The 23,433-nt window shown below is 37.2% G+C and overlaps 1 protein-coding gene across 1 annotated transcript in view; it reads left to right on the top strand.

The window, feature by feature from the left end:
* CCDC7 (coiled-coil domain containing 7) overlaps positions 1-23,433 on the top strand; it is a 124,314-nt gene that overhangs the window by 30,779 nt on the left and 70,102 nt on the right. The window contains exons 14-16 of the mRNA XM_061125652.1: positions 5,490-5,544; positions 9,290-9,355; positions 11,834-12,055. Coding sequence (XP_060981635.1) covers positions 5,490-5,544; positions 9,290-9,355; positions 11,834-12,055 — 343 coding nt within the window. The remainder of the gene's footprint in view (positions 1-5,489; positions 5,545-9,289; positions 9,356-11,833; positions 12,056-23,433) is intronic.

Genomic DNA, 23,433 nt, shown 5'->3' with positions numbered 1-23,433 from the left:
ACTCTGTCTATCAGATCTATTAAATCTATTTCTCACTTCCGCTGTATAGTCATAAGGCATTTGATTTAGGTCATACCTGAATGGTCTAGTGGTTTTCTCCACTTTCTTCAATTTAAGTCTGAATTTGGCAATAAGGAGTTCATGATCCGAGCCACAGTCAGCTCCCAGTCTTGTTTTTGCTGACTGTATAGAGCTTCTCCATCTTTGGCTGCAAAGAATATAATCAGTCTGATTTTGGTGTCAACCATCTGGTGATGTCCATGTGTAGAGCCTTCTTTTGTGTTGTTAGAAGAGGGTGTTTGCTATGACCTATGTGTTCTCTTGGCAGAACTCTGTTAGCCTTTGCCCTGCTTCATTCTGTACTCCAAGGCTAAATTTGCCTGTTATTTCAGGTGTTTCTTGACTTCCTACTTTTGCATCCCAGTCCCCTATAATGAAAAGGACATCTTTTTTGGGTGTTAGTTCTAGAAGTACAATTGATACATTAGTTACAGGTATACAGTGTAGTTGGAGAAGGAAATGGCAACCCACTCCAGTATTCTTGCCTGGAGAATTCTTTGGACAGAGGAGCCTGGTGGTCTTCAGTCCATGTGATTGCAAGAGTCGGTCACGACTTAGCTACTAAACTACCACCACCACCATACAGCATAGTAATTTGATATTTTAATGTGTTTCAAAATAATCACACCTGTCGATCAGACAGTTATTATGATATTAATGACTATATTCCCTATTCTGTACATTATATCTCTGTGACTTTTACTGATTTTATAACTAGAAGTTTGTACTTTTTAATTTTCCTTACCTACTTTAATTATCCCTCTGTCCTCCTCCCTTCTGGTAATGACCAGTTTGTTCTCTGTATCTATGAGTTTGCTTGTTTTGCTGTGTTTGTTCATTTGTTTTGTTTTTCAGATTCCATGTATAAGTGAAATCATACAGTAGTTTTCTTTACCTGAGTTATTTCATTTAGCATAATACCCTCTAGGTCCATCCATTTTGTCACAGATAGCATGATTTCATTCTTTTTTATGGATGAGTTATTTTCTGTCATATATGTGTGTGTGTGTGTATGTATGTATGTATGGATACACACACATATATATATGGGGCTTCCCTGGTGGCTCAGATGGTAAAGAATCTGCCTGCACTGTGGGAGACCTGGGTTCAGTCCCTGGATTGGGAAGATCCCCTGGACAGCCCACTGCAGTATTCTTATTTGGAGAATCCCCATTGACAGAGGAGCCTGGCAGGCTACAATCCATGGGGTCACAAAGAGTTGGACATGACTGAGTCACTAAGCACATATACATATGTGTGTGTGTGTGTGTGTATTTGTATATGTCACACATACATACACTACATCTTTATCTATTCATCTGTTGATGGGTACTTGAGTACTTGCTTTCATTACTTGGCAATTGTAATTAATGCTACAATAAACGTGGGGCATTTTGTGGAGAGTATTTTTGTTTTCTTTGGAAAAATACTTGAAGTAGACTTGCTGGATTATGTGGTAGTAGTAGTGTTAATTTTTTGAAAAACTCTTGTACTGGTTTTCATAGTGACTTCACAAATTTACTTTCCCCACATCAAAGCACCATGGGTTCCCTTTTCTTTACATTTTTGCCAGTTAATAGCCATTCTGATGGGTGTAAGGGTATATCATTGAGATTTTAATTTGCATTTCCCTGATGATTAGTAATGTTGAACATCTTTTGTCAGCTGTCTAGATACCTTGTTTAGAAAAATGTCTATTCAGATTCTCTGCCATTTTAAAATCAGGTTTGGGGTTTTTTTTATATTAAGTTGTGGGAGTTTTTTGTATTTGAATATTGACCCTTATCAGATATATTTGGAAATTCTTTTTCGATATAGTAGCCTGACTTTTCATTCTATTCATAGTTTCCATTGCTGTGCAAAGCTTTTTAATTCGATGTAGTTCCATTTGTTTACTTTTTCTTGTTTCTCTTGCCTGGGGAGACATATGCCAAAAATATGGCTAACATCAGTGTTAAAGAGTGCACCACTTACTTTTTCTTCTAGGAGTTTTACGGTTTCAGGTCTTATATTTAAGTCTTTGAGTTTATTTTTGTATGTGGTGTGAGAATGTAGTCCAGTATAATTCTTTTACATGTAACTGTTTAGTTTTCCCAGCAATGTTTACTGAAAAGGATGCTTTTTTCCCATTGTACATTTTTGCCTTCATTGTCTTAGATTCATTGACCACATACACATGGATTTATTTTTGGGCTTTCTATTCTGTTTCATTGAATTGTGTGTCTGTTTTTGTGCTCTGATTTCAAACTATATTACCAAATCTTGGAATCTGGGTACATGATAACCACAAATTCTGTTCTTTTTTCTCAAGATTGTTTTGGCTATTTGTGATCTTTTGTGTTACTATAGAAATTTTAGGATTATTTGTTCTAGTTCTGTGAAAAATGTCTGCAGTATTTTTATATGGATAGATTTCTCTGAATAGTATGGTCATTTTAACAGTGTTAATTCTTCTGATTTGTGAACATGAACTATTTTTCCACTTGCTTATGTTATTTTTAATTCTTTTATCATTTTCTTATGGGTATCGAGGTACAGGTCTTGTACCTCCTTGAGATTTATTCCTAAGTACTTTATTCTTTTTTGATGCAATTGTGACTGGGATTGTTTTCTTAATTTTTCTCTGTTTTTAACTTTCTATTTTGCATTGGGGTATAATTAACAATTAATAATGTGGTTGTAGTTTCAAATGAACAGTGAAGGGAATCGCCTTAATTTCTCTAATAGTCTGTTGTTAGTGTATGAGACACATCAGATTTCTGTATGTTTATTTTGTATCCTTTAACATTACTGAGTTCACTTTAATAGTTTTTTTGGTAGCATATTTAGGATTTTCTAAATAAAATATCATGTCATGTGGAAACAGTGACAGTTTTTTCTTCTTTTCCAATATGGATTCCTTTTATGCTTTGTCTTGTCTGATTGTTGTGGCTAGAAAATACTGAATAAAAGTGGTGGGCATCTTTGTCTTGTTCTTGATGTTAGAGGAAATGTTTTCAGTTTTTTCTCATAGAGTATGTTGTTAGCTTTGGGTTTGTCATATAGGACATTTATTATGTTGAAGTATATTCCCTCTGTATCTACTTTGTTTAGAGTTCTTCTCATAAATGGATTTTGAACTTAGTCAAAAGTTTTTCTTCATCTATTGAGATGATAGTATAATATTTATTCTTTGTTGTTAATGTACTTTATCATGTTGATTGACTTTTGGATGTCAGATTATCCTTGCAACAATGGTTAGGATTCCACTTGATCATGGTGTATGATCCTTTTTTTAAAAAAAAAAATTATCTGTGGCTGCACTGGGTCTTCATTTCTGCCTGCAGGCTTTCTCTGGTTGCAGTGAGCAGTGTCTGCTCTCTAGTTGTGGTGCACAGGCTTCTCATTGCAGTGGCTTCTCTTGTGGCACACAGACTCTAAAGCATGGGTTCAGTAGTTGTGGTGCATGGGCTTAGTAGCTGCACAGCATATGGGATCTTCCCGGAGTAGGGATCAGATCCATGTCACCTGCCCTGGCAGGCAGACTGTCAACTACTGGGCCACCAGGGAAGTCCTGTAATCCTTTTAGTGTATTGTTAAATTTGGTTTGCTAATATTCTGTTGAAGATTTTTGTATCTATATTTATCAGTGATGTTGATCTGTAACTTTCCTTTTTTGTAGTAGCTTTGTCTAGTTTTAATATCAGGGTTTTGCTGGCCTCATATAATGAGTTCAGAGTGTTCCTATCTCTTTAAATTTTTGAATAGTTTGGGAAGGCTAAGTGTTAATTATTTCTTAAATGTTTGGTAAAACTAACCTATGAAGTGATTTGATTGTGGACTTTTGTTCATTGGGAGTTTTTTGATTACTGATTCAATTTCATTTCTGGTAATCATGCTGTTCGTATTTTCTATTTCTTCCTGGTTTAGTCTTGGGAAATTGTCTGTTTCTAGGAATTTGTCCATTTTTTCCTAAGTTATCCATTTTATTGTGTATAATTGTGCTAATCTCTTATGTATTTCTGTGGTGTGTGTTGTAACTTCTTTAATTTTTTTATAACTTCTCTTTCACTTTCTATTTGGACCCCCTCTTTCTTTTTTCTTTTAGTTTGGGTAAAGTTTTATCACTTTTGTTTAACTTTTCAAAACCAAATGTTAGTTTTATAGATCTTCAAAAAAATTTTTTAAATCTTTATTTCATTTATTTCTGCTCCAACTTCTTTTTCTTTCCTTCTACTAATTTTTGGACTTTGTTCTTTTTCTAGTTCCTTTAGGTGTAAGGTGAAATTGTTTATTTGAGATTTTTTGTTTCCTGAGGTAGGGTGCTAGACTATGCCTTGTGTAGTGGCTGCTGGCCTTCTGGTGGACAGGGCTGGGTACCCAGGCTGGGGTTCAGGGATGTCTTGGATTAGTGTCAGTTGGCTGGTGAGTGGATAAGCCAATTAGACTATTAGACTAACTACTAATAATCTAGAGGGAAGACTCCAAAATGGTTCTGCCAGCACTTTGTCCTCATGGTGGAATGAGCTCACAGAAATGGCTGCCACCACCTCTGTGTCCTCAGAGGAAGTCTCAGCTGCCTCCTGCTTCTCTAGGAGGCTCTCCAAGATCAACCGGGTCCAACCCTGGCTTCTTTTAATTTTTTAAAAAATATTTATTTATTTAATTTTTGACTGCATTGGATCTTAGTTGCAACTTGTGGGATCTTTGTTGTAGTGCTTGGGCTCTGTAGTTGTGGCATGCAGGCTTAGTTGCCCCATGGCATATGGGGTCTTAGTTCTCTGACCAGGGATTGAACCTGTGTCCCCTGCATTGGAAGGCAGGTTCTTAACCACTGAACCACCAAGGAAGCCCCATGGCTTCTTTTAAATTACTGCCCCTGTACTGGGGACTAAGAGCATGTGAGATTTGTATGCTCCTTGTAAGAGTAGGCTCTGTATTTCCTACATAGAGTCAGCCCTCTTGCTCTCCAATATGCAAGCTCTATTGTCCTTCACAGCCAGATATTCTTGGGATTTGTCTTCTCAGTATAGCACCCATGGGGTAGGGAGCCTGATGTGGAACCCAGACCCCTCATTCCTTGGGGGAGAACCACTGCAATTGTGATTATGCTGCCATTTGTGGGTCATCTACTCAGGAGTGTGGTTCTTCACTATACTGTCTTTGCCCTTCATATTCATCTCATTATAGTAATTAACTTCATTATATCTTTGTTGGTGGAAAATCTTCTCTGCTGGTCTTCATGTCATTCTCATCAATAGTTGCTCTGTAAATAGTTCTAATTGATGTGCCTCTGGGAGGAGGTTAGGTTCACAGTGTTCCTACCCCATCGTCTTGAGTGCACCTCTCAAAATTTCTTCTCTTTAAAATGATTTAAGTACTCATCAAGAAAGCATAGTCATCAGATATCATAAAACATTATGATATATTTAAAAATATTTCTTTTTCAGGAAGAAGTCTGTAGGGAAAGAGCTTAAAGTAAAAGAAAATGTGCCTCAAGTCCAGGTAACACAGAATCTCTCCCTGTGCATCTAAATTTTATTAATAATGCTCTGATAACTGTTTATATAGACAACATATGTATGTGAATACAGGTGTATGTGCGTTTGTGTATGTGCATGTGTACTAAATTTCTTCTTATAATGCTTCTTTACTGTTGGTTGACTTTTTTCAGCAAGTTTTAGAAAATCAAATGGTAAATTCAGATATGTTTACTGTCAAGGTTATGAAAATTACTGTTATTCACTCAATTATAGGCAATGTCACAGAGGAAAGAACACATATTATGAGTCAGAACAGACTTACTAGTTAAGTGACATTGGGCAAGTCCCTTTAACCTACTTGAACTTTGTCTTTCATCACTAAAATGGGTAAAATAATAGCTGTCCCATCTATCTCAGAAAGGTGTGAGATGCAAGAGGTGAATAGAAAAATATTTCGGAGATTGTTAGTATAGCTCACTCTTTTTCATGTGATCCATGTGTATTCTGAAAAGAATACAAGTAACCCTTTATTTTATCTTCTCTTTGATAAACTATCTTTTGCTGAAAGTTAAAACTTCTTAACCATCAGAGCATCATGTCACCCATTTGGTCACTCTCTTCCAGTGAGTGACTGGACTTAAGTGTCCCACAAGTATATACCTGCATGTTTCAAGAATCAAATAACATAAAATTGGGAAGAAAATGAGAGTACTTCTTGAGATACTGAATATAAAAGGAACAACTTTATGGTATTAGTTTTCTATTCCTGCATAACAAGTTACCTCACATTTTGCAGCTTAAAATAATTAAATTGTTTTCATGGTTTGAATGGCTTAGAAGTTTGACCATAGCTTAGCTGTATCCTGTGCTCAAGGACTCACCAAACTGCAATCATGGTGTTGGCTAGGCTTTTTTTTTTTTTTCTGGTCACTTGGGGGTCCTCTTCCAAGCTCAAGTGGAAGTGGCAGACTTAAGTTCTTTGTAGTTGTCGGACTGGGGCACTTAGCCAGTGGCCTTCTCCACAAACAGTTTACATTATAGCATCTTATATCTTCTTAAAGCCCAGCTGAGTCTCTTTCTCTCTTTCTTCTTTTTTGCTAAGACAGTCTTATGTAATATAACATGAATAACATGATCGTGAATGATACCTTTTTACGGTAGCTATATAATTGATCCTTGAACAACATGGGGGTTAGGGATACCACCCACTTCCTCACAGTTGAAAATTTGCATACTGCTATCTCTGCCTCAGAAACAAAAGAATTGATAAATGACTCACCAAAAGGCACAAAGGTAAAATGACTTGGATAGAATCAGGACTCAAATCCTAGTTCTTTTGATTCCACATATTGTGATCTCTAACCAGACATAAACTTCCCCCACATTTAGTTAAACATCTGTAAAGTGAAAATATGGGTACTATATTCATTGAAAAATATCCTTGTATAAGTGGACTCATGTGGTTCAAACCCATCTTGTTGAAAGGTCAACTGTATAGTGCAGTCTAATAAAGTGGCATCTCATCACTGTGCATTATCTGTTGGCTAAAAGCAAGTCTTTGGTGGTATCCACACTCAAAAGGAGTGGATTATACAGAGCATAACCTTAGGGATGGAGATCCTGGAGGCCATTTTAGAAATCTGTCTGGTGATTTTATATAGAACAGCATTTTGTGTATTTAAAAAATTATAATTCCATCATGTTATTAAGTCTTTAAACTGGCATTTTAGTTTATTTGGGCCATGTCTTAATCCCTTCAGACTGCTTTAACAAAATATCAGGGATTGCAGTGAACATAGAGGTGCATATATTATTGAATTAGTGGCTTTTGGGGGGAGGTGGTAAGTACATAGAAGTGAAATTACTGGATCATATGGCCATTCTATTTTTAATTTTTTGAGGAATCTCGATTCTACTTTCCACAATGGCTGTACCAATTTACATTCCCACCAACAGTGTATTTGGATTCACTTTTCCTCATATCCTTCCCCTTGTTATTTCTTTTCTTTTTGATACTCATGATTCTGACCAGGAAAAGGGAGTATCTCACTGTGGTTTTGGTTTATATTTCCCAGATTATTAGTGATATTGAGTATCTTTTTATGTATTGGTTGTCTGTTTGTCTCCTTTGGAAGAATGTCTGTTTAGGTACTCTGCTCAGTTTTTTTTTTTTTTTAACTCATTTATTTTTTAACTGAAGGATAATTGCTTTACAGAATTTTGTTGTTTTCTGTCAAACCTCAACATGAATCAGTCATAAATACACATATATCCCCTCCCTATTGAACCTCCCTCCCGTCTCCCTCCCGATCCCGCCCCTCTAGGTTTGATCTTTTGATGTTGACTAGTATAATTCCTTTTATATTTCGGATATTTATCCCTTATTGGATATATCATTTGCAGATATCGTCTCCCATTTACTAGATAACTGTATTGTTTTGCTGATACTTTGACATGAAAACTTTTTAGTTTGATGTAGTTCCATTTATTTTTACTTTTGTTTCCTTTTGTTGAGGAGTCATTTACAAAAAATATGGCTAAGACCTATTTCAGAGAGCTAACTGCCTGTGTTTTCTTCAAGATGTTTCATGGTTTCAGGTCTTATATTTAAGCCTTTAACTTATTTGAGATTATTTTTGTATATGATGTAAAAGGTAGTCCAGTTCCACTGTATTCCAGTATTCCAAATACCAATTACTGAATAGGCTCTTTTTTCCTCATTGTATATTCTTGCTTCTTTTGTCATAGTTTAGTTGAGCACATGTAAGCCCATGTTTAAGAGGGAGTCTGAGTTTTCTGTAGCACTTTGGGACCACTGGATGTCAGCCCTATTGCTTTTCAAAGCCAGGCATTTCAGGGCTTCCTCTCTCTGGTGTAGATCCAGGAGCCAGGGTTCCTGACGTGGGCACCAGCCCTTTGCTCCCCTGGCAAAAGTGCCTGTCTGGTGAGATCTCTCTCTGTTGTGTGCCATCATGCTGGGGGTATGGTTTTTAGTGAGAGTGTTTCTTTTCCTTTACTACCTGTCTTGATGTAGTCCTTTTTATTCTTTGTTGTGGAGCATGTTTGACTAGTTCTAAGGTTCTTTTCACAGGGAGTTAATCTCTTTGCAGGTGTATATTTGTTGATCCATGGGAGGAGGTTCTTGCTATGCCCCATCTTCAATCACCTTTCCTGTAGATTTTCTTTTAAGAGTAAGTCTCATTTTCCTGTTTCTTCAAATTCGAATTACTCTTAATTGTACCTTGGACGTTGGGAATGTCATGTTGCTGAAGCTCTGGATTCTGCTATATTCTTAGGAAAGTGACAGTGAAAGTCGCTGTCCAACTCTTTGTGACCCCCATGGACTAAACAATCTATGGAATTCTCCAGGCCAGAATACTGGAGTGGGTAGCCATTCCCTCCTCCAGGGGATCTTCCCATCCCAGGGCCAGGGATTTGAGCCCAGGTCTCCCACATTGCAGGCGGATTCTTTTATCAGCTGAGCCACCAAGGAAGCCCAAGAATACTGGAGTGGGTAGCCTAGCCCTTCTCCAGATCTTCCCAACCCAGGAATTGAACCGGGGTCTGCTGCATTGCAGGCAGATTGTTCACCAGCTGAGCTGTAAGTTATCTGTCATTGTGCCTAAGAAGTATGTAGTAAATGTTTGTGCTCAAGTCATCATCTTGGCTATCTATGGGTTTTAGAAAGATAATAATTATGACAATAAATTAGTTAAAAAAAAAAAACAAATGAATACTTTTCTCCCCCACCCCATATTACATCCTAGAAAGTAGCACATGCTCTGGAAATTGAGAACAAAGTTCTTCGGGAACAACTGAAACAAGCTTTACAGGTAAAAGATGTCATGTTCCTTCGTATTGTGAAAAATTGAAGAAAATATCCTTAAACAACTTTTTAAATGAATAATTTTTAATTTGTAAACCAAGAATCTATATATTGTATTGTTTTGCCAGCTTATAGTATTTCCATTTAATGTAGTAGAAATATATTGATAAAATTTGATGTTTATTTTCTCCAAAATAGTAAGCTAGAGAGAGAACTGATATACACACTTAAAGCAATTTATTTCTAGATATAGGTGGAGTCTTTTTGAGCTTTGCAGAATTATAAGATATATTGAGATAAGAAACTGGTTATTTTACAGAAGAACAATTATGATTTGCTCATCAAAAATTAATATAAGGCATAAAAATATATTACTAAGCAGTGTGGTTCTAGATTTGGTACTGAATGAAAAGTCCAGAAACAGATTCAAATGAATATGATAATTTTGTATTTTGTTGTTTTGCTTATTAAAATTTTCATAAAAGGATAAAAGTCACAAAAGTAAACTACTATGAAAAACTTGTGATTTCTAGTTTGTTTTAATATACTGAAACAAATTACAAATTGATTTAAGATCTAGGCATAATAAGTGAACTATATATAAATTGGAAGAAGTACTGAATAACAATTACATGTCTTGGCTAAAGCAGGGCTTTCTAAGCATTATACCAAAAAGAAGATGTGTATATATTTGGCTATAAATATATAAAATAAAACTTTTTGTGGTTAAAATGTAAGATTTAAAGATAAATGGAAGATCTTTATAAAATGTTCCATATCAAGGTCTTTTATGTATCTACAGAAAATATGGATGGTCTTCCTCCTCAATAGACAAAGGTCATAGGCAAGTCAATTGAGAAACATGCATTGCCAGTAAACATACAAATATATTCAGCTGTACGAATTACCAAGTAAATGCAATTTAAAAATAACAGCAAGAGGGTGGTTCAGTGGTTAAGCCTCCATGCTTCCAGTGCAGGGGGCCTGGGTTCAATCCCTGGTTAGGGAACTAGGTCCTGCAGGCTGCAACTAAGAGCCCACATGCTTCAAAGATCCTGCACAGGGCAATGAAGATCCTGTGTGCTGCAACTAAGACTCAGTAATAAAAAACATTAAAATAGCAATACAGATATATTTTACCTACTATTTTTTTTAAAAAATTGAAGGAACAGAAATATTTAATATTTGTGGACTTATGTTGAGATGAGGAGGTCTTTCATATACTTCTATTGTCAGTATGGATTGATACTTCTCTGGAAGAAAATATATAGCAAAAGTCTTGGAAAAACAGAGTCTTTACAGTGAACCATTCCACTTCTAAAAATTTATTGTAAATAATAAAAAGGTGTACAAAGTTTGTACAAGTATGTAGAATAGGAAATTTTTAATAGCAAAAGTTTTTAAATTACCAGTGTGTCCACTGATAAGCAATTTGCTAAATTAGTTAAGATATATTATTAAAATTTACTTATTACCTAGGGCTTCCCTGGTAGCTCAGCTGGTAAAGAATTCGCCTGCACTGTGGGAGACCAGGGTTCAATCCCTGGGTTGGGAAGATCCCCTGGAGATGGGAAAGGCTACCCACTCCAGTATTCCAGCCTGGAGAATTCCATGGACTGCATGGGGTCACAGAGTAAAACAGAACTGAGCGACTGTTTCTGTTAGCTGTTCTAATTTGGATGCATATTTATCATCATGGGAATCTCTCTCTCTCTTTAGCCGCTAAGTCACATCTGATTCTTGCAACCCCGTGGACTATAGCCCGCCAGGCTCCTCTGTCCATGGGATTCTCCAGGCAAGAAAACTGGAGTGGGTTGCCATTGCCTTCTCCAATGAGAACATACTGTGACAGTATTTAATGAAAAGCGCATATATGCGTGTGTGTATAGTATGATCCAATCTGGATAAAAATTAAAAATTCATATATACATATGCATTAGCATATTTAGAAATAATTAAAAAGTATATATGTCAACAGTACATTTTCTGTTTGTGGGGAGATTGTGAACGTTTTTTATTGATTTATATATTCTTTTATACAAGTAATTTTATGAAACTAAAATTTATTAAAAGTGACTTTTAAAGAAAGATTTAATTCTAGAAGAAATAAATTATTTTTCATATTTACTATTTTATATTATAGATCTTAATTATCTTGGGTACATTCTATCACCTATAATGTATGCATTTTATTAACTTTTATTGTGCCTGTATTATAACTAGAACCTTAAACAGTGGGCAGGAGAACCTCTTGGGTATAAAAATAGCTGTTTAAGTAGAAGAGATTCCTTCATAGTTTTTAATTTTAATTATGGATCTGTTAAACTATGTATTATACCAGTGGTTTAATTTAGCTTTCTTTTACTCTGTAAAAATAAAATTGAGAGTTAGTGTGGACATGAATATATGAAGATTTCTGAAAATTATAATATTGGCAGGAAAATGTCACAGAAATGATACTTGACAGTTACTCTTTTAAAAACAGGAAGCTGAAAGAGCTAAGCAGCAACTTGCCTATTTCCTAAATCAAGAAAAGGAGTTACTTACAAGTGAGGCAAAGACCAAGACAACCACAGAAATGGGTACTGGTAAATTAAAAGTTAAAGGTGAAGATTCAAAATATATACCATTGGAAAATGAAACAAGAAAAGCAGTAGTGGGAGATGCAGGTGGACAAAAAACAAATGATAAAATTACACATCCACAGGTAAGGAAATAACCAAAATAGAAACAGTAATATGTGCAGTAAGAAATGTATCCTTTTAATATATTAACTTCATTTGTATATTATTTTTTAAATTTTTCTATGGTTTTTTTTTTTACAATTCTAATTGTTCCTTTTGAATGTATCAGTTCATTAACATCTTAAATTCAAATCTAAATTAAATGCGTATTGATTTTTGTGGGTTTTTGGTAATCCAAATATTTGCATTTTTCATCAGGATAGTTGATACGGTAGACTTGTCAGATATAAAATTATGTTTTATATTTAAAAATTTTTAGTGAGATATAATTGACATATTTTCAGGTATTGAAAATTAATGAGTTAGTATTTTGTATATACTGTGACTGAATCACCACAATAAGTCTAGTTAATAACATTGTACATAATTACAGAATTTTTTTCTTGTGACAAGAACTTTTAAGATTTGCTGTAGTAGCAACTTTCAACTATGCAATGCAGTATTATTAACTGTGGTCACTGTGCTGTACTTTACACCATTTGGAATTGTTTAAAGTAGAAGTTTGTACCTTTTGACTCCTGTCACCCATTTTCAGTTCAGTCGCTCAGTCGTGTCCGCCTCTTTGCAACCCCATGAATCGCAGCACGCCAGGCCTCCCTGTCCATCACAAACTCCCGGAGTCTACCCAAACCCATGCCCATCAAGCCGGTGATGCCATCCAGCCATCTCATCCTCTGTCGTCCCCTTCTCCTCCTGCCCCCAATCCCTCCCAGCATCAGGGTCTTTTCCAATGAGTCGACTCTTTGCATGAGGTGGCCAAAGTACTGGAGTTTCAGCTTCAACATCAGTCCTTCCAATGAACACCCAGGACTGATCTCCTTTAGGATGGACTGGTTGGATCTCCTTGCAGTCCAATGGACTCTCAAGAGTCTTCTCCAACACCACAGTTCAAAAGCATCAATTTCTCGGCACTCAGCTTTCTTCACAGTCCAACTCTCACATCCGTACATGACCACTGGAAAAACCATAGCCTGACCAGACGGACCTTTGTTGGCAAAGTAATGTCTCTGCTTTTTAATATGCTGTCTAGGTTGGTCATAACTTTCCTTCCAAGGAGTAAGTGTCTTTTAATTTCATGGCTGCAATCACCATCTGCAATGATTTTGGAGCCCCCAAAATTAAAGTCAGCCACTGTTTCCACTGTTTCCCCATCTATTTACCATGAAGTGATGGGACCGGATGCCATGATCTTAGTTTTCTGCATGTTGGGCTTTAAGCCAACTTTTTCACTCTCTTTCACTTTCATCAAGAGACTCTAGTTTATTCTCACTTTCTGCCATAAGGGTGGTGTCATCTGCATATCTGAGGTTATTGCTATTTCTCCCGGCAATCTTGATTCCAGCTTGTGCTTCCTCCAGCCTAGCATTTCTCATGATGTACTCTGCATATAAGTTAAACAAGCAGGGTGACAATATACAGCCTTGGCGTGCTCCTTTTCCTATTTGGAACCAGTCTGTTGTTCCATGTTCAGTTCTAACTGTTGCTTCCTGACCTGCATACAGGTTTCTCAAGATACAGGTCAGGTGGTCTGGTATGCCCATCTCTTGAAGAATTTTCCACAGTTTGTTGTGATCCACACAGTCAAAGGCTTTGGCATAGTCAATAAAGCAGAAATAGATGTTTTTCTGGAAATCTCTTGCTTTTTCAATGATCCATCAGATGTTGGCAATTTGATCTCTGGTTCCTCTGCCTTTTCTAAAACCAGCTTGAACATCTGGAAGTTCAAGGTTCGCGTACTGTTGAAGCCTGGCTTGGAGAATTTTGAGCTTTACTTTACTAGCGTGTGAGATGAGTACAGTTGTGCAGTAGTTTGAGCATTCTTTGGCATTGCCTTCTTTGGGATTGGAATGAAAACAGACCTTTTCCAGTCCTGTGGCCACTGCTGAGTTTTCCAAATTTGCTGCCATATCGAGGCAACATTTTAACAGCGTCATCTTTTAGGATTTGAAATAGCTCAACTAGAGTTCCATCACCTCCACTAGCTTTGTTCGTAGTGATGCTTCCTAAGGCCCACTTGACTTCCCATTCCAGGATGTCTGGCTCTAGGTGAGTGATCACACCATCGTGACTATCTGGGTCATTTCTCCATTGCTGCCTTGTAAATATATTCTTCAGTACCATTTTTCTAGATTTCATATATATGCGTTAGAATACAATATTCATCTTTCTTTTTCGACTCACTTCACTTTGTAGAATAGGTTTTAGGTTCATCCACCTCATCAGAACTGACTCAATTGCATTCCTTTTTATGGCTGAGTAATATTCCATTGTGCGTATGTACCACAACTTCTTTATCTGTCAGTGGACATCTAGGTTGCTTCTATGTTCTAGCTATTGTAAATAGTGCCACAATGAACAATAGGATACACGTGTCTTTTTCAACCCTGGTTTCCTCAGGGTATATACTTAGGAGTGGGATTGCTGGGTCACATGTTGGTTTTATTCCTAGTTTTTAAGGAATCTTGATACCGTCTTCCATAGTGGCTGTATCAGTTTACATTCCCAGCAACAGTGCAAAAGCATTCACGTTTCTCCACACCCTCTCCAGCATTTATTGTTTGTAGACTTTCTGATGATGGCCATTCTGAACGGTGTGAGGTGATATCTCATTGTAGTTGTGATTTGCATTTCTCTAATAATGAGTGATGTTGAGCATCTTTTCATGTGTATTTTAGCCATCTGTAATGTCTTATTTGGAAAAATGTTTTTGGTTGGGTTTTTTGTTTGTTCTGGCATTGAGTTGTATGAGCTGCTTGTATATTTTGGAAATTAATCCTTTGTCAGTTGTTTCATTTGCTATTATTTTCTCCTATTCTGAGGGTTGTCTTTTCACCTTGCTTATAGTTTCCTTTGCTGTGCAAAATCTTTTTAAGTTTAATCAAGTCCCACTTGTTTACTTATGTTTTTATTTCCATTACTCTTAAGAGGTGGATGATAGAGGATCTTGCTTTTTTATCAAACACTTGTCATCAAGTGTTATGCCTCTGTTTTCTTCTAAGAGTTTCCTAGTTTCTGGTCTTACATTTAGGTGTTTAATCCATTTTGTGTTTATCTTTATGTATGGTGTTAGGAAGTGTTTTAATTTCATTCTTTTACATGTGGCTGTCCAGTTTTCCCAGCACCATTTATTGAAGAGGCTGTCTTTGTCCCATTTCTGCCTCCTTTGTCAAAAATAAGGTACCCATAGATGCATGGATTTATTTCTGGGCTTTCTGTCTTGTTCCACTGGTCTATATTTCTTTTTTAAGTGCCAGTTCCATACTGTCTTGATGACTGTAGCTTTGTAGTATAATCTGAAGTCAGGCAGGTTGATTCCTCCAGCTCCATTCTTCTTTCTCAAGACTGCTTCGGCTATTCAGGGGTCACTTGTGTTTCCATATGAATTGTGAAATTTTTTGTTCTAGTTCTGTGAAAAATGCCACTGATAATTTGATAGGGATCACATTGAATCTGTAGATTGCAATTGGTAGTATAGTCATTTTCACAATACTGATTCTTCCAACCCAAGAACATGGAATAATCTCTCCATCTGTTTATGTCATCTTTGATTTCTTTCATTAGTGTCTTATAATTTTCTTTGTACAGTTCTTTTGTCTCCTTAGGTACATTTATTCCTAGATATTTAATTCTTTTTGCTACAATGGTAAATGGGATTTATTCCTTAATTTCTCTTTCTAATTTTTCATTGTTAGTATATAGAAATGCAAGTGATTTCTGTGTATTGATTTTGTATCCTCCAACTTTTCTAAATTCACTGATTAGCTCTAGGAATTTTCTGATAATATTTTTAGGCTTTCTATGTACAGTATCATGTCATTTGCAGTGAGAGTTTTACTTCTTCTTTTCCAATCTGGGTTCCTATTATTTCTTTTTCTTTTCTCATTGCTGTAGCTAGGACTTCCAGAACTATGTTGAATAAAAGTGGTGAAAGTGGACACCCTTGCCTTGTTCATGATCTTAGGGGGAATGCTTTCAGTTTTTCACCACTGAGAATAATGTTTGCTGTAGGCTTATCATATATGGCCTTTCCTGTGTTGAGGTAAGTTCTTCTATGCCCGTTTTTTGAAGTTTTAATCATAAATCAGTGCTGAATTTTGTCCAAGCCTTTTTCTACATCTATTGAGATTATCATATGGTTTTTTCTTTCAGTTTGTTAATATGGTGTATCACATTGATTTATTTGCATATATTGAAGAATCCTTGCATTTCTGAAATAAACCCAACTTGATAATGGTGTATGAGCTTTTTGATGTGTTGCTGAATTCTGTTTGCTAAAATTTTGTTCAGGATTTTTTGTATCTATGTTCATCAAGGATATTGGCCTGTAGTTTTCTTTTTTTGTGTTTCTCTGGTTTTGGTATCAGGGAGGGTAGTGGCCTCCTAGAATGAGTTTTGAAAGTGTTCCTTCCTCTGTGATTTTTTGAAAGAGTTTTAGAAGAATAGGTATTAGCTCTTCTCTAAATATTTGATAGAATTCTCCTATGAAGCCATTTGTTCCTGGGATTTTGTTTTTTGGGAGATTTTGGATCACAGCTTCAATTTCAGTGCTTGTAATTGGGTCGTTCATAAATTCTATTTCTTCCTGGTTCAGTCTTGGAAGATTGAACTTTTCTAAGAACCTGTCCATTTCTTCCAGGTTATCTATTTTATTGCCATATAGTTGTTCATAATAGTCTCTTATAATCCTTTGTATTTCTGCATTGTCTGTTGTAACCTCTCCTTTTTCATTTCTAATTTTGTTGATTTGATTCTTCTCTCTTTTTTTCTTGATTAATCTGGTTAAAGGTTGTCAATTTTGTTTATCTTCTCAAAGAGCCAACTTTTAGTTTTATTAATCTTTACTATTGTTTCTTTCATTTCTTTTTCATTTATTTCCACTCGGATCTTTATAATTTATTTCTTTCTACTAATTTTGGGGTTTTTTGTTCTTTTTCCAGTTGTTTTAGGTGTAAAGTTAGGTTGTAAATTTGATGTTTTTCTTGTTTCTTGAGATAGGATTGTATTGCTATAAACTTCCCTCTTAGCAGCTTTTTCTGAATCCCATAGGTTTTGTGTTGTTGTGTTTTCATTGTCATTTGTTTCTAGAAATTTTTTATTTCCCTTTTGATTTCTTCAGTAACCTGTTGGTTATTTAGAAATGTATTGTTTAATCTCCGTGTGTTTGTGTTTCTTACAGTTTTTTTCTTGTAATGGATATCTAGTCTCATAGTGTTGTGGTCAGAGAATATGCTTGATATAATTTCAGTTTTCTTAAATTTGCTGAGGTTTGATTTGTGACCCAAGATGTGGTCTATCCTGGAGAATATTCCATGTGTACTTGAGAAGAAGATGTATTCTTCTAAATTTGGATGGAATGTCCTGAAGATATTGATGAGATCCAGCTCATCTAATGTATCATTTGAGACTGTGTTTCCTTATTGTGTTTAGATGATCTGTCCACCGGTGTGAGTGGGGTGTTAAAGTCTCCTCCTATTATTGTGTTACTGTCAATTTCTCCTTTTATATCTGTTAGTGTTTGTCTTATGTATTGAGGTGCTCCTATGTTGGATGTATAGATATTTACACATGTTATGTCTTCCTCTTGGATTGATCCCTTGATCATCATGTAGTGTCCTTTCTTAACTCTTGTAGTCTTCTTTATTTTCATGTCTACTTTGTCTGATATGAGGATTGCTACTCCAGCTTTCTTTTGCTTCCCATTTGCATGGAATATAGTTTTCCATCCTCTCACTTTCAGTCTATATGTGTCTTGAAGTCTGAAGTGGGTTTCTTGTAGACAGCATATATGGGTCTTGTTTTTGTATCCCTTCAGCCAGTCTGTGTCTTTTGGTTGGAGCATTTAATCCATTTACATTTAAAGTAATTATTGATATACATGTTCCTGTTGCCATTTTCTTAATTGTTTGGTGTTCATTTTGTAGATCTTTTTTCTTCTTTTGTATTTCTTGACTGTATAAGTCTCTGTAACATTTGTTGTAAAGCTGGTTTGGTGGTACTGAATTTTCTTAACTTTTGCTTGTCTGAAAAAGCTTTTTATTTCTCCATCAATTTTGAATTAGATCCTTGCTGGTACAGTAATCTTGGTAGTAGATTTTTCCCTTTCGGTACTTTAAATATATCCTGCCATTCCCTGCTGGCTTGCAGAGTTTCTACTGAAAAATCAGCTGTTAAGCCTATGGGATTTCCCTTGTATGTTATTTGTTGCTTCTCCCTTGCTGCTTTTAATATACTTTCTTTGTGTTTGCTGCTGCTGCTAAGTCACTTCAGTCGTGTCCGACTCTGTGTGACCCCAACCCTGGGATTCTCCAGGCAAGAACACTGGAGTGGGTTGCCATTTCCTTCTTTGTGTTTAGTCTTTGTTAATTTGATTAGTATGTGTCTTGGTGTGTTTCTTCTTGGGTTTATCCTGAATGGGATTCTTTGTGCCTCTTGGACTTGATTGACTATTTCCTTTTCCATGTTGGGGGAAATTTTCAATTATAATCTCTTCAAAAATTTTCTCATACCCTTTCTTTTTCTCTTCTTCTTCTGGGACCCCTATAATTTGAATGTTGGTGCATTTCATATTTTCCCAGAGGTGTCTGAGACTTTCCTCAGTTCTTTTCATTCTTTTTATTTTATTCTGCTCTTCAGAAGTTATTTCCACCATTTTATCTTCCAGCTCACTGATTCATTCTTCTGCTTCAGGTATTCTGCTATTGATTCCATTTAGAGTGTTTTTAATTTCAATAATTGTGTTGTATGTCTCTGTATGTTTATTCTTTAATTCTTCTAGGTCTTTGTTAATTGATTCTTGCATTTTCTCCATTTTGTTTTCAAGGTTTTTGATCATCTTCACTATCATTATTCTGAATTCTTTTTCAGGTGGTTTGCCTATTTCCGCTTCATTTATTTGGACTTCTATGTTTCTAGTTTGTTCTTTCATTTGTGTAATATTTCTCTGCCTTTTCTTTCTTTTTTTTTTTTTTTTTAACTTACTGTGTTTGAGGTCTCCTTTTCCCAGCCTTCAAGGTTGAAGTCTTTCTTCCTTTTAGTTTCTGCCCTCGTAAGGTTGGTCCAGTGATTTGGAAGCTTCATATAGGGTGAGGTTTGTGCTGAGTTTTTGTTTGTTTGTTTGTTTTTCCTCTGATGGGCAAGGCTGAGTGAGGTGGTATTCCTGTCTTCTGATAATCGGGTTTGTATTTTTGTTTTGTTTCTAGTTTAGATGAGGCATCCTGGAAAGGGTGTTACTGGTGGTTGGGTGATGCCAGGTCTTGTATTCAAGTGATTTCCTTTGAGTTCTCACTATTGGATACTCCCTAGGGTTAGTTCTCTGGTAGTCTAGGGTCTTGAAGTCAGTGCTCCCACTCCAAAGGCTCAGAGCTTGATCTCTGGTTAGGAACGAAGATTCCACAAGTGGTTTGTTATGGCATTAAGTGAGATTAAAGCAAATATCCAAAAACGAGAAGCCAAAGATGAACCCCAGACACATGGCAGTTACAAAATCAGGCAAATAACAATTAAAATAATGGCATATACACATATATACCCATGAGCAAAGTCAAAACAGTCCAACAAAAATAATGTACAGTAGACTGACCTTGCGAACAAAAGAAATCAAAAATTATATTTACCAGTTAAGAGCAAAACTAACTAAAGCACAAACTGGAAAACAAAGTTAAAGCAAGGTGCCAAGTGGGGAATAAAACAGTGAAAACACAACTAAGAAATATGTTGAGAGGAAAGGAAAGAAAGAATAGATATGCAAAGTTAAATAGAGGTAGATGAATAAGATTTATATACATTAGTGATTAAGTGCAAGGGGAAAAGAACAGTAGGAAAAGCAAACAAAGGAATAAATGTAGAAAATAATAGGTTTAAAAAATTTAAAAAAAGAGAGGAAAAAAAAGGGAAACTCCACAGAATTGCAAAAGCCCAATGTTGAGGCAGAGGTTTATAACAAGAATAAAAAATGTGACTGAGAAAAAAAAAAAATGCTCAAAAGCTTAATTAGAATTCATAGTACTTAGAAAATCGACAACTACAACAGAGGGGGACAAAAAAGGAAAAAAGAAAAAAATCCAAAAGAATCTACAGAACAAGTCAAAACATAGTAATAAATGTTTTTCTTGAGTCACTGCTGTCAGAGTCCTTTCCCTCGCTGGGAGTCACCATCCACCTCACTACCCTAGGAGGCCCTCCAACACTGTGCTGGTCTCTGGACCTGCTGTGGGGGCAGCTCAGGTTCTAATCTGGTCCTCCTCCTGTGTGTTCTTGCCTCCAGTGTCCACAGCTATCAGAAGTAGTGCATTTTCTTTTTTGGAAGCTCTCAATGACCTTTTATATATTCCATAGACACAGAGTCTTCCTAGTTGATTGTGTGGATTTAATCTTCATCTTGTACAGCTGGTAGGAAGGTTTTGGGTCTTCTTCCTTAGCCACACTGCCCCTGGGTTTCAATTTTGGTTTATTTCCACCTCTGCATGTGGATCGTCCACTGGGGTTTGCTCCTGAGGCTGCCTTGGAGGACTTGGGTTTGCCCCTCTGAGGCCCAGGTATGGAGGTGATACAGCTGCTTGGGTTGCAGTGGTTCTTGCAGCACCAGGTACTCAGGGGAGTTGGTGTCTAGGGCAGCAGGAAATATAGTGCTCTAGAAGGGTATGGCAACCAGTATTGGCCAATACGCTCCAGTATTCTTGCCTGGAGAAACCCCTCCCAGACAGAAAAGCCTGGCAGGCCACAGTCTACAGGGTTGCAAGGAGTCTGACACTACGAAAGTGATCCTGCGCGCATAGATGTAAGACTTTTTTTTGCCTGTGGCAGCTATGCCTCAATGAGAGTTTAACATGAAGGTGGCGCAGCTGCTTGGCTTGCAGGGACCCTGGTGGCTCCAAGTGTTCAGGGACATGGACTGCCTCCACTGCAGAAGTTATGGCCCTATTAGAGTCTTTTTTCTAGCCCCTTGGAGCTGGCCATCAGAAGGCCTCTTTGGCCAGTCTTTCTCCATAGCTCTGCCTGTTCAGGCACCTAGAGGGCTTCCTTGCCTGGGGTCCTTCTCTGTTTTTCAGCGCTTCAGGCACATAGAGGCCCCCCCCCCCCCCACTGGCTGGGGTCCTACTCTGTAGATCAGTGCATCAGGCACTTAAAGGGGCACCCTGGGTGAAGTCCTACTTTGTAGTTCGGTGTACCAGTCACTTAAAGGAGCACCCTGGGTGGGGTCCTACTTTGTAATTCAGTGCCTGAGGTGTTTGATGGGCCAGCCTCTCTCTTGTTCAGCTGCCAATGCTGGCATGTGGGAAGAGAGGCTAGGGCGATGAATCCACCCCCTACATGTGACTCAGCAGTATCTCCTTGCCTCCATGGCTGCCCGGCTTTCCTCCACAGGCATTTCCCACCAGTCTCCTTCCTCACATCCCCTCGATCATCTCTCCACAGTCAACAGCAGCCCTCACTCTGGGATTGCTCCACAATCCCCAAACTCCAGCTTCCAGCTGCTGCACCTTCCAGGGGACCTGCATTCTTGTCTGAGATGTATGGCTGCAGCAAGGACTGTCTGATTCTCATTCCATTTAGGTTGCCACAAATGAGCTGTTTCACTCCCAACCTGAAATGTTTCTCCTCTGACTCAGTTGCCCCGATGGGGGGATCGGACCCCTGCTTTAGTTCCCTCACCTGCCGAGTTCAGGTCCAGTCCTACTAACACTCCTGTTTTTCCCCATAGTTCCTTCATCTTACCAAGTTTTGCATGGTTCTGTATCTTCTTTTCCTCTGGTCAGGTACTCCTGTCCACTCTCAGCTGGTTTTTTGCATGCACTTCTGTGTCTGAAGGTGTATTCCTGATGTATCTGTGAAGAGAGATGTACTACACATCCACCTACTCCTCCACCATCTTGTTCTCTCCAATTTGGATTTTTTTAAATTTCTTTTTCTTTTCTGATTGCTGTGTTCAGGACTTCCCAGAGTGTGTTGAACAAAAATGGCAAGAGTGGGCATCCTTATTCTTTGCCTGATACTAGAGAAAATACTTTCATCTTCTCTGTTGAATATAATGCTAGCTAAGGTTGTCATATATAGCCTTTATTATGTTGAGGTATGTTCCCTCTAAGCTCGCTTTCCGGAGAGTTACTTAATCATAAATGGATGTTGAATTTCATCAAAGGCATCTATTGAGATAATCATATGGTTTTTATTCTTAAATTTTTTAATGTGTTACATATCACACTGATTTGCAGATAATGAAAAATCATTGGATTTGTGTGATCAGTATCAGTTCAGTTTGCTCAGTTGTGTCAGACTCTTTGAGACCCCATGGATTGCAGCACACCAGGATTCCCTGTCCATCACCAACTCCTGGAGTTTACCCAAACTCATGTCCAAGTCGGTGATGACATCCAACCATCTTGTCCTCTGTCATCCCCTTCTCCTCCCGCCTTCAATCGTTCCCAGCATCAGGGTTTCTTCACATGAGTCAGTTGTTTGCATCAAGTGGCCAGAGTACTGGAGTTTCAGCTTCAGCATCAGTCCTTCCAATGAATATTCAGGACTAATTTCCTTTAGGATGGACTGGCTGGATCTCCTCACAGTCCAAGGGACTCTCAAGAGTCTTCTCCATCACCATAGTTCAAAAGCATCAATTCCTCTGCACTCAGTTTTCTTTATAGTCCAACACTCACATCCATACATGACTATTGGAAAAACCATCTCTTTGACTAGACAGACCTTTGTTGGCAAAATAATGTCTCTGCTTTTTAATATGCTATCTAGGTTGGTCATAGCTTTATTTCCAAGAAGCAAGCGTCTTTTAATTTCTGCAGTCACCATCTGTGGTGATTTTTGGAGCCCCCAAATTTTTTGAAGCCCCCCAAAATAAAGTCTGTCACTGTTTCCATTGTTTCTCCATCTATTTGCCATGAAGTGATGGGACCAGATGACATGATCTTAGTTTTTTGAATGTTGAGTTTTAAGCTAGATTCCTCTGATAAATCCCACTTAATCATGTATTAATGTATTGTTGAATATAATTCACTAGTATTGAGGATTTTTCCATCTATATTCGTTAGTGATTTTGGCCTGTAACTTTCCTTTTTTGTGGTATCTTTGTCCAGTTAGAACTGGACATGGAACAACAGACTGGTTCCAAATAGGAAAAGGGGTACGTCAAGGCTGTATATTGTCACCCTGCTTATTTAACTTATATGCAGAGTACCTCATGAGAAACTCTGGGCTGGAAGAAGCACAAGCTGGAATCAAGATTGCTGGGAGAAATATTAACAACCTCAGATGTGCAGATGACACCACCCTTATGGCAGAAAGTGAAGAGGAACTAAAAAGCCTCTTGATGAATGTGAAAGAGGAGAGTGAA

Source organism: Dama dama, chromosome 23 (genome assembly GCF_033118175.1).
Source record: "Dama dama isolate Ldn47 chromosome 23, ASM3311817v1, whole genome shotgun sequence".
NCBI lineage: Eukaryota > Metazoa > Chordata > Mammalia > Artiodactyla > Cervidae > Dama > Dama dama.
The sequence above is the reverse complement of the archived record's forward strand: the minus strand, read 5'-3'. Positions and strand labels throughout refer to the sequence as shown.